The 12226-nt window shown below is 40.7% G+C and overlaps 1 protein-coding gene across 2 annotated transcripts in view; it reads right to left on the reverse strand.

The window, feature by feature from the left end:
* LOC138019601 (FH1/FH2 domain-containing protein 3-like) overlaps positions 1-12226 on the reverse strand; it is a 57045-nt gene that overhangs the window by 1163 nt on the left and 43656 nt on the right. The window contains exons 20-24 of one of the 2 annotated variants that reach the window (XM_068866461.1): positions 12196-12226; positions 11982-12056; positions 10855-10912; positions 10632-10772; positions 2859-3168 (exon numbers count right to left, since the gene is read on the reverse strand). The exon at positions 12196-12226 is cut by the window's right edge and continues 85 nt beyond it. In XM_068866461.1, coding sequence (XP_068722562.1) covers positions 2859-3168; positions 10632-10772; positions 10855-10912; positions 11982-12056; positions 12196-12226 — 615 coding nt within the window. Of the gene's footprint in view, positions 1-2858; positions 3169-10631; positions 10773-10854; positions 10913-11981; positions 12057-12195 lie in introns of those variants that run through there. The other variant, XR_011126186.1, reaches the window with a different exon arrangement.

The raw sequence follows: 12226 nt of genomic DNA on the forward strand, positions 1-12226 counted from the left end.
ATTTGGCCCTATCGGGGCTAAGAGGGTGACACGGAGACGTAGTTTCTTCTCGCTTTTAGCTTAACCCTTTAAGCCCCGAGGGGTTCCCCATTGACGAGTAAAATCGTCTGGCGTTTGACAGAGTAAAATCTAAAGTGCCATTTGGTACTATCGGTGCTGAAAGGGTTAAGATGTTTTGATCTTTAAAAAATTCGGCGTGAACCACTTATTGCACACCCGGCCCACAAAATGGTGCAGTTTGTTTAGCATGGTTTGAGTAGAAACCCACTGGTCGGTCAGACCAAGATAACTCGAGCTTTGGTCATTCGTTTGTTGTTTTGATACCAACTATCCTGTCCACAAGATTTACTACCAGAGATATGTACGTCGGAAAAGATTTAAATTATGAAATGGAAAGGACTCTTATCAAATTAGTTCGAGAAATGTTCACGATGCTCACTCATAACCGTACCTGTCAAAAACAGCAAACCAGAAAACTGAAGTTTTGATTCACATTTCTGTCTTAAGCAGCAAGTTCTGTTGTACAAGGTTACTGAGTCAGAGCACTGCATCGTATTCCAGACGCTCTTTTGGAGGTCTGATAGACAATAGCTGTAGTTACACTAGCCCTTTTACCCATGGGTAAATAGCGTTTGCCCACGGGCAAGGGCGTTTTTGTGTGTAACCGCTTTCCCTAGACCGAAACTGCCCTGGGGTATTTCCATGGAAACATCAAAAAGAACAAAAGAACTTCCCTATGACAGTTCCTGAACTGACAAGTACGGTTTATCTGCTCCCTGAGGTGGCTTGGCCAATCATAAAGCAGAACTAATTTGAAAGGTCAGTGAACTCATATGTAAATATATTTTACCGTAAGGGGAGTCTTTTACTGTGTACCCGTCTCCCTCAAGGGTAACATGAAACCTGAGCTGAGCCAAACCCAATCCATTTACCCTCTGGAAGGCCCCAAACCCAAGGTGTGTGGAACCACACACAGGGTAAAATAATAGGATAATTATGGATCTTCGTGTATTAGCAAATTTAGCCATGCCACCTCAGGGAGCAGATAAACGGTAACCGTACTTTTCAATTCAGGAACTGTCATGGGAAGTTCTCATGTTCTTTTTTATGTATCCATGGAAATAACCCTAGGGCAGTTTCGGTCTAGGGAAAGCAGTTACACACAAAAACATCCATGCCCGTGGGCAAACGCTATTTACCGATGGGCAACAGGGCTAGTGTAACCACAACTAATGATATTCTTGTTTTGCGGTGTTCTCGAGGATCACCGCGTCGTAGATCCTCCAGTCCCTATTAGCCAATATCAAAAATACCATAATACTCTGTCCCTTCAAAATTTTGCATAAGCATTGTTTTTATTTTCTCTTGGGACTTAACAATGGTTCCAAGAGAAACTGGAAACAATGCTTATGCAAACTTTTGGAGGGACAAACAAAGAGTATTATGGTATTTTTGATACTGGCTAATTAGCTATTTTCAAATAACCCGCATGAATTTTGTTTCCCTTCGTTTGCATAAACTATTGCCAACTACTCCCAGGTGCATTTGAAAACAATAGTTTACGCAAAATTTGTGGTCAAAACAAAATGCACTGCGGGTTATATGAAAATTGCTAATTTTTACTAATATGCTAATCAAGTGATTTGCAAAGACCATAAGAGAACAAGAGAGATGTGCTCTGATCGTAACCCAAAAATGTAAACATTGGCCTGCTTAAGGTATGTGCTAAAGGGCTACTCTAACGCTGAGCTGCCAAAACCAAATCTTGGGCCTCTCGCCTCACCCCCCAAATAAATATTGCCGTCTTCAGTTGACCATGTTGCCAGAAGCCAAGATCTCGGTTACCGGGAAAAGAAAAATTCCGTTATAGAACGGTATTTTCACCGCTCTTTTTCTCTGCGTTTAAGTTCCGAATAATTTCTTGAAAATTTCTCGCTTCGCTTGTTTGTTAGATTTCACGCCTGAATGGTTGCATCATTACTTTTCCTCTCAGTAACCGGGCTAAAATTATCTAATAAAGATAAATTAACTGCCAAAAAAAACATTTTTGAGCTGCTGTTTCTAGCATTAGCCCTTAGTCAGAGCCCTTCACTCTGAAGCGAAGCAACCTTCATGCCGATAACCCAACCGGCCAATCTGGTCAACTGGGATCATCTGAGTCTAGAGGCGCCCGGCTTTGCTGAATGTAAGCATAAACAGTTTAGGCCCTGACGAAGCGCTAACGCTCAAAGTGTCAGCTCGAAATGAAAGTCATGAATATCACTGCAGTTAACAAAGCAACTTGTGACGCACTTGCAACTGACGCACTTTAACTCTTTTATCTTTATAAACTCAAAGTTTCATTCGCGCTCAAATTCAGTCTCATATGAACAGAAGCTACTTTCATCCCGATAACCCGACAACCTGGTCAACAGAGGACCGCAGCTTTGCTGAATGTTATCTGAAACCCCTTTTACACACGCACAATTGCAGGGCATTCCAAAATGGTGGCATGGTACCAATATTTGGAGTGCCGAGCGCACTTCCAGAGATGTGCTCGGTACCCCTAGAATTTCTGGCAAGGGTTTCAAATATGCCTTTTGTTTGTTCTGTTTACGCACGAAAAATTTACCTTGCCGTGCCCGAAAAAGAAAGGGTACGGTACCGAGATTCTTGTGATAGTGTAAAGCGGGCTTAGAATAAACAGTATACGTAACATGCACGGAGGAAATGGCTGGGCTTACATTGTCGAGTCGTAGCAAAATTCTCGATTTCTATCGTTCCTCGGCATTTAAATTAGTCTTAGTCCGAAAACGTTACGTCTAACTATCGAACACTGATGAAGTGAAAGCCACCGCATGAACATCCTTTTTACTGACCTGACTTTCGATTCGTCGCTTTATTGCGCTTGCGCACTCGGGTTCTTGAATCCAAAGGTGCTGTAGCAGACTTGACCAATGTGTTAATAACTTCATCTGTGTTATCATCAGGGAAATCATCTTGTGCTTGCGCGGCTGACGAGTTAGTGCGCATTGGCCCGGCGCTTTTCATCCGGCTTCGTGTTCCAGGAAGTGTAGCACTCTTCAGTTTTTCTTTTGTATCAACTTCATCGCCATTAGAGATGAGCGCCCGGCGAAAAGCTTCAATATTCTCTTCAGAAGATGGGACTTTCGTTGCTGCGGAATATGACTAAGCAAAAGGAAAACAACATGGGTAAAAGTTGAATAAGAAAAGAGAATCATTGAATATCAACTCCATTTTGAATGGTACAATGTACCAGAATCATTCCTTATTCACTTCCATGAATGTTCTTGTTTTTGTTCCTGTATTTCTCTATGCTGTTATTAAGCTCATTTTTCAGATAAAAAGAATTGTTTAAAGTGAAAAATGGTTTAACTATGTCGTTATTCTTTTTTTTTTTTGAAAATAACAAAAATTTGGGTCGGTCGGACGACGCTAAAACGGAGAGAAAAAAGTGGCCACTTGGCATTTACCCAAGGGGATTTGCTCCTTAATAACATAGAGGGCAAAATTACTGAATACTGATTGGTCAATAAAGAGGACATTTTTTCTTAATTTTGCTTGAGAAGAGGGCAAAATTACTCGCTCACGATTGGTCGAGCGCCAAAAATTCTCGCTCATGATTGGCTGAACGTACCTCTTCCACATTCAGTTGGTTTCTTTCTGTTTGAGCAAAACAACTTCGTCTTCATCGAAGTTTGTCTTTTATTTCGCGCTGCATTCGCCGAAAAGGCATAAAGATTAAGAACTAGCTTTAAAAGATGATCTGGAATTTGAATTTTCGAGTGACAAGCAGAAGGGCAAAAGATTTTTTTCATGAAAAGCTTAAAACTTGGATCGACTAGCGGGATTGTGTGGTTACAAAACAAAATGATTCCTTTCGTCAAGGGCTTTCAGTTTACCACGACATCTTGCAGCTCAACAAAAAAGGTCACAGAACAATTTGCCATTGACGGGAGGAACGAGTAGCTCAAATTTGGTGGATTTCTTTGGACAAACCGTTTGCTATGTTTACGGATGCGTATTTGCAAGTGGTAAAAACCTCTACAGCACAGGTGAATAAAATAAATTGAAGCTTAACATTTGGTTTAATCGTTGTTACTGTTGTTCAGGAATGAAACTCGTATTTTCCTCTCGAGGGGATGTAAATAACAATCATCTATACTCGTTTTGGATGCAAAGAACAAGTTGACTTGCTTGTCAGTTGTTTTGCTTCCGAGCGAGCAAGTGTTTTAACTCCGCTTAGCTGACTGTTTCTCGAGGTGCCTCAACAGTGTTAAGAAAATTTTGCCCTCTATGTTATTAACAAGTAATCGCAATGGGTCCTGCGATTACCTATACTAAGTAATAGTGATTCAACATATTTCTTTTCTATTATAGGAATATTTTACTTTGCCTAAGTGGCCCTGGGTATCCCGGGGAGGGGGAATCCCATATAAAAAGGACAGGGGTGCTCGTCGTACCTTTTAGGGGTTAAAAAAGCGGTTTTAGTACCTCTTAGAGTGTTTAGCCTCAAAAGGTCCACAGCGGGAGCTTTAGCGGTGCCTTTTTGGGTATCAGTTGAGCCGAAAAATTTTGATAGGAGACATTTGGCAATTAACTAATTTTTAATTTTGTCTAATTAAAAACCATAATTTGGTACCTCTTAGGGGTGAAAAAGATTTCACACAACGCCCACTAGACAGGATCTTGGTACCTCTTAGGGGTCTTTTCAAAATTTCCGACGAGAACCCCCGTCCCCCCCGGGCTGGGCATAGTATTCACACTTGAAAAATAAATGTGACATCATACATTGTGTCTTGAAGACACGCCTCCGTGATCCAAAACAATACAGACTAACTGTAGTTATACCTAAGCAGGGTTCACGGGTTAGACTTAAGTTTACAAACAACCAACCAATCAGAATGTGACAAATTCTTTTTGCACGTACGAGATGAGCATATATAAATATGCAAAATAAAAACCAAGCGTGAAGCGAGGTGAAAATCAAAGACAACAAACAAAAAGTTTACATACAACAAGTTAGCAACACATGTAGCCTTCACGGCTCAACAACAAGGGCCGTCATGAACCTCTTTTCATTCTCACGTCATCCACAAGTTAGTTAGAACTCACTGTAGTTAACTGCGTGGTGTGACCGCAAAGTCGACCGAAAGCACTAACTACAGTTAGGTATGACGTCACGTAACTTGACACTAAGTTAAGTTAATCTTTAGTTACGTCGTAGATGTGACCACAGCCACTGCCTTTTTAATGATTTTCCATCATCAAAAGAAGAAGACCTTGAAGAAAGAGCACTAACTACTCTCACCAATCAACCTCTGTTTTGGAAAAGATTTGTGGACGACGTGAGTACAACCACGAAATTTGATAATACTCAGGCTTTTCTCGAACATCTGAATTCAATTGAACCCTGCATTAAGTTCACGGTTGAACGCGAAAGCGAGGGAAAAATTGCCTTCCTTGACACAATGGTTCACCACCAGGAAGACGGAAGATTAACTACCACTGTTTACCGGAAACCTACTCACACTGATCGCTATCTGTCTTTTTCATCGCACCATCCTAGTATGCACAAGCGAGCTGTGGTTAAACCATTGATGGATCGGGCCGAAAGAATCCCCACAACAAAATCTGATCGAAGTAAGGAAAAGCAACGAGTAATATCGACATTACAGTCCAATGGATACCCCAAGCGCTTTATTTTGGATGCCAGCAAGCCTAAACCACCGTCGAAGGACACAATCAACGCTGCAGAATCCGGCCGGGACTATAGCACAATTCCATACGTTAGCGGAACCTCTGAGCCAATAAAGAGAGTTTTGGAAAACCACGGCATCAAAGTGGCATTCAAACCCTATCAAACAATGAGCCAGATGTTTCCCAAACCGAAAGACCAAATAGACAAAGAAGAAACCCTGTTTATGACATTCCTTGCGCTGATTGTAGCAAGAGCTACGTCGGCGAAACGCAAAGAAAATTCTCAACAAGAAAAGGCGAGCACCAGAAGGCTGTCGCACGGAGACAATGCAAAAAATCAGCACTTGCAGACCACGTGACAAATACTAATCACGGTATCGCATGGGATGAGGCCACAATTCTCAGGACTAATAGTAATTGGCACCAAAGAAGATTTTGGAAGCTTGGGAGATTAATTACGCGAAAGACCCGCTCAACCGAGAGGATGGGGCGTTACTCCCCAAGGAGTATTTGCACTTGACCCTCGCAAACAAGAAAAAATGACACTTATCTTGAATTTTTTTTTAATCAGCGTCTTGTTTATATCTGTGCTTTTGTGTGGTTTTTCTTTCACTTCCCCTGAAGAAGGTCCGTGATTGCGACCGAAACGTTGGGAACATTTTTTAGTGTAATATATTATCTTTTAAACCACCAGTGTAACCTAGTTTGTATTTTTCAAATATTTTTTAAATGTACTCACCTGATGACAAACCCAGTTTTAAAAGCTCATAACTGTTATCTTGAACTACCGAATTTTGAAAACACGAGGAATACGCGCAGGAGTGCGACGTTAACATCAAGTGCAAATTCCAGTACGAATCACTGTGGATAAACGTCCACCAAAGAGCTTACAGACTAGGAACCCAAGACACTTGACCGATATAAATATTTAACAACAACAAGTAATAAGTTAAGCTCGCCCTTTGGAATGTCCAGTCTCTTCAAAAAAATATCGGGGTCCGTATGTACTATCACATTATCCAATCGACTGGATATTTTTGCCATCTCAGAAACCTAGCTGACAAGCAATGGAAAGAATAACTCATTGGTTGAAATCCTAAATTCGTTGAAGGATTTCAAATTTATCATAGCGCAGCATGTGTGGATATCATTAAATATTCATGATCACAGTGGTGGCAAATTTGAATACGATCGCGCTGTGAATGGGCCAGAATAAGACAAGAAAGGGCCCAAGTTGGCTGGGTCGTGCTTGTAAGACCGTCAAGTCTCGAGACAGCATGCTGAAGGTGGTGGTGTAGCACTGTTTATTCGCAAGCGGTTAAACGCTAAAATAAATTCAACCTCTAAATTTACATCTTTTGAACACTAAGATGTTTCTAAAACACATGGGAGATTCAAAGCACAAGAATCAGGGGCACCCAACGAGAATATAGTTCAAAACCACTTAAACACAGCATTGTTAAACGTTTTTTTAGTTTTGAAACGGTAGATAATAGGCATATTTTTATCCCCTAAAAATTTTTCATCTTTCGGATTTCCTAGCTGAAAGTCTAGTGATCCGAAAACTATAGGGATCAAAACTTACCTTTTCGAAACTTTCAGTCAGAAAAAAGGTTCCTGAAAATTCTAGGTGACCTTTTTAGGGTAAACATCCGTTAAAAATGGGCAATTATACCATTTTTCAGATGTTCGAAAATCCTAGGAGAGGCAGGCAAGCAAGAAATTTTATAACAAATGTTCCGAAAATCCTAGACCTCAAATCGTCTTCCGAACAGATATTTTCTGAAAATAGACGTTGGGTGCCCCAGAAGAATGATGAACACATGGGTAGGTGTGTCATGCTTCAGCTGTGTAATGACAAAGAAATAAAATCCTGGTCCTCTTGTGCATAGTGTTTATCTAGCCTTAACAATAAGGGCACCATAATTATAGTCAAGGTGAAATAACGATGTTTGGTGCCTATACAGGTCGACAATGTGTTGCTATGAGCTTGTGAAAATGGTACTTATCATGAATGTGTGAAATGAATTATATTCTGTGTTGTCACAATCAAGAGGACAGTCCCTTTAATACTAAATGAACTGCCACTAATGATTGCAATGCTAGAGGAAAATTATCAGCTAAAAGTGCTACTATGTTAAAAAAAATCACTTCCTTTTTTCCTTCAGATTTTGAAAGTGTGATTGCTTAACACTTGCCTAGCAAAATTTTGAGCTTTGATTTTTATCCAAAGGTTGTTTACTTTGAGCGTAAGTTTTGGACTTCACGGTCCGCCAGTACTCACGTTCTTGGACATCGGAGAGTTAGATCTAGGGAAAAGTGACGTCATTGACTCACTAGCTTTAAATTTCAGCGTGTAAACGCCGCTTATTATATACAGTTGTTTCGAGAAAGACTGCCCAAAAGAAGCGTAAGAGCGTTCCCGACAATGCCGAAAGGTAGTATGGGAGATATTCAATAAAATAAATTCAACTTGTAATGAAGACCTACGGTGGCGACCTATTTGGATGAAAGAGTTTTTAGGATATAGCGTTGATGAAGTGACAGTACGTGCAGGCTTATGTTGAAGCTCTCACCCTTCATCACGCTACCAAAACACGTCCAAAAACAAAAGGGTTCATTAGCAAAAACGATGACTCTGCACGTCCGCCACGATTTTTGGTACATTTCTCCGACTTTCTCTGCAAAACATGACATAAAATAAGTAAGGTAAAAGTCGTCAGAATCATGCTTTGTCTGTGAATCCTAACCCTTCGTTACTAGTTCATGGCCTGGATCATTTGACTGAATTGTAAAACTCACTCATATCCAAATGTCAGTAATATAACATGAGCATGTATTTCTAGGTGACGTTTTCGATAGCATTGCCGTCATGTTTTCGCTGATTCAAACTGACAGTTTAACATAATGCCTTTCGGCATTGTCACGGACGCTTTTATGCTTCTTTCGGACAACCTTTCTCGAAACAGCTGTATGCAAACCACGAGTTTAAAAGTCTGAAAGCCCAAAACTCCCGTGCTGCATATTAATTCAGCTGCGTACACACGCATTGCATTCTTAAGCAATTGCAATTACTAGCACATAGGGCGCAAAAATGTAACCTATGTGTTGGGGTCCACTTCAAAAGGTTCTTAAGAATAAATCAATTGAGAAAGTGAAAACTTATAATCCATCATTACTTTAAAATTAAATAAAATCATTGCGATAAAATCTTGAAGCTCCTTGAGATATGCAAAGAGTTCGTTAAAATTGCCTTCTGCATTCTGCTTAATCTCTTGTCAGCCTTCGTCTTCTCTCCAGTAAGCTCTCTTATGCTATTCCTCACGTTTGCTGAGCAACCACCCTGTACATCTATCACGATATTTTGCTGCTCTATGTCGTATCCAGGGTGCTGCTGCCTTAGCTCGAACCGCAGCGGTGCGTATTTAGTTGCCTTCTCTTCGCTCTTTTCCTATCTGTTGGCTATCCAAGGACACCTCGTCTCCAATAGGTACACCTTCTTCTTCTCCTCGTTGATAAGTCTTGCGTCGATCCCGTTGTTCATGACTTCTACGTTCTCTGCGAATACTGGGACGTCCCAGCACGCCTTTCCCTTATCATTCTCGTATAGTGGCCTCGATTGTTCCAGCGAGTACCATGGTGGTACCGTTGTCAACAGTTCCAGGTCTTTCAGTATCTCGTAAAAGAGAATCTTAAGTGCTGAATCATGACGTACAAAGTACTTTGATTGGGCCAGTTTACTGCACCCTGCAAGTACATGTGCTTGGGTTTCTGGAACTTTGCCACACATCCGACACGGGACGTTCTGTCCCGTCTCATCTCAAGCCTTGTTTTGCTCAAATGGTAGATCTTCGTTGGTAACATTCACTGATACAGTTCATTCACCCCAGTAATGATACGTGTGGGCGCTGTCTTCCAATCAGTATTATTATTATTATCATTATTATTAGTAGTAGCAGCAGCAGCATTAAATAAAGACAATACATGTTTCGGATGTTACATCATCCATCGTCAGTTGTACAGTAAGAAATAAAATGAAAATATGCAATAAATAGTATAACAAAGTGAAACTATTTAAAATATTAAAGCTCTTTTTCTTTGCCACTGCCCAGACCCATTTTTCCTTCTTGGGTGATTCTACGATCAAATTGATGGGGTGGCCATGGGCTCTCCGCTCGCTCCTGTATTAGATAATCTCTTCATGGCCACCATGAGAAACGCTGGTTAGAGAATTACAAGTCGGGTATTGAGTTTTACCGCAGATATGTCGACGATACCTTTGCTTTGCTTTGCTTAATAATGAACAGGATGCTTTCTCTTTCTATAGTTATATCAACATCCAGCACCCTAACATTAAGTTTACCATGGAGAGTGAAGAAAACCACAATATCTCCTTCTTACATGTTCTTTTAGATAGTAATAGGAATCAGGGCATTATTATCTCGGTGTTTCATAACAAAATCTACACTGGTCTTCTCACTAACTTTTATAGTTTTGTAAATGTAGGATTACGATGTTTCCGTTATTTCTGTTATTGGGATGCTCCGAAGAATGTTGTGCAGTTTAGCACAACTTGAGCCAAAAGAAACTCGCTCTTTTAGAAAGGAGTAGACGGAGAAAATCCTTTCTGTGGAAAGCGCGCGAAAAGTGAAAATCATGTTAAATATAAGAAAACGCATGACCACTGGTGGTCTTAAAAATTTGTAAGTAATTTGACGTTTCCTCCGAGATTCTAATGATGGCTCAGTGAGAGGACATCATTGCGTCGCCCCTATGCAAATGTTTATCCCTCCATAGCTCGGCTAGTGATGTGCATTATAATTCGTAACCCAGTAGATCTTTCCTCAGCAGGCACCATACTGTGCACTGTTTCGCTTCCCAACCTGGACTGATGTTGTTACAAGTGTTTATTTGGAGAGAATAAACAATACCTCAGTTTCTGTGATGAGTTTCCCCCTTGTCTTGCTTCGTTCCCTTAAGTTTTCTCTCTTTTTCTTCATCTGAATCACTCGTTCTCTCGTCGTTCGATACTCCAATGAAAACTCGCTGATTATCTTACAAAACTCGTTAACCTACCAAAAGACAGATAAGGGAACATCAAGACTGACTCTCACAGTGTTGCGGACTCGTTTACCAAATCATGTAACTTTTTACCTTTGTTTTGTTCGCAGCACTGGATTGTAGCCCCAAATACAACAACATCTTATGAAATCTACAAGTAAAATGTCATCAAGTTAACAGTATTCTAAGATTGGCAGAATCTACAGATTGGTGGCAACCATCTCTAGAGGAAGTGTGAATAATTGTGAATGGATGACGAACAAACGAGGCAGCTAACAAGACGCTGTGGTCACATTTGGTGTTCGCAGTTGGAGTTTATACCATACGTGTGGCTTCTCGAGGTCTTCTGACTTAAACCATCGTTTGTGTGAAACATTTGACTTATTCGTATACCTGATAACTTTGCAGCATTAGGTAGATTTAGGTTCACACTCTACGACCAGGTTAACAATCAGATATGGTTCGATGCTTCTCTGGTATGAAGAATAATGAACGTCACTTGCAAAGTTACGATTTAAGGCCAAACGTTTCGACACCGGTGCTAGTGTCTTCATCAAACATGGCGGCTGTTGAGCTCAGAAACGCCTTGCTATATGTCCAAAACAAAATGTACCTCTGCCCTGAAATAGACCGCGTAGCTGGGGGTATTGTTGGCGCGAGAGGCAAATTAACGAGCCGTACGGAGAATGGGGAGGGGCGTATTTCACAGCGCTTCTCCCCATTCTCCGTGCGGTTTCTTAGTTCACTGCTTGTTAATTTGCCTCTTGCACAAACAATACTGCCAGCTATGCAGGCTACTCTCAAGCTGCGGATCTCAGAAAAAAATATCACCAATATGCATGTATAATTAACAATTATTCCATGAGTGCGAGTTGGATATGAGATGATAGATAGCCAACGAGGCGCGTAGCGCCGAGTTGGCTATAATCATTTCATATCCAACAAGCGCGAGTGGAATAATTGCTTTATTAAAAACGCCCCCCAAATATAGAAAACTAGACTACAATAAAATAAAAAGGCCCAAAAAATCACGCATATGTTTGCCGTATTTGTAGATCATGGTATAATGGCTCATAAACCATGATGGCTTAGCCAATCAAAACTCTCGGATTGCATTATCCAATGATCCAGTTTTTAATAATATGGAGTATTCAGGACAGCTCGTATTTCCAAAATCTTCAATTTTTGGCATCCTTCGGTTTAGCAGTGCAATCGCTTACCTGTTGACTACGCGCCTGTGGACTACTTTCAGGATGGTGCTTCGCTCCTGGGCATCTGCTAAGAATTCACTCATTCTGCCAAGGAAACGACAAACACCCTTTGTTATCAAAGTTTATTCTACAAGGAAAAACGTTGATGGTTTAAAATACACTGTGAAAAAAGTAAAAAAATATGCAAATACGTTCCTAAGAATAAAACTGACTTATCGCTCACTTGCTTTTAAGTTGTTTGGTACTGTCGTGTT

The sequence above is a fragment of the Montipora capricornis genome, chromosome 10 (genome assembly GCF_036669925.1).
Source record: "Montipora capricornis isolate CH-2021 chromosome 10, ASM3666992v2, whole genome shotgun sequence".
In the NCBI taxonomy this organism is placed as follows: domain Eukaryota; kingdom Metazoa; phylum Cnidaria; class Anthozoa; order Scleractinia; family Acroporidae; genus Montipora; species Montipora capricornis.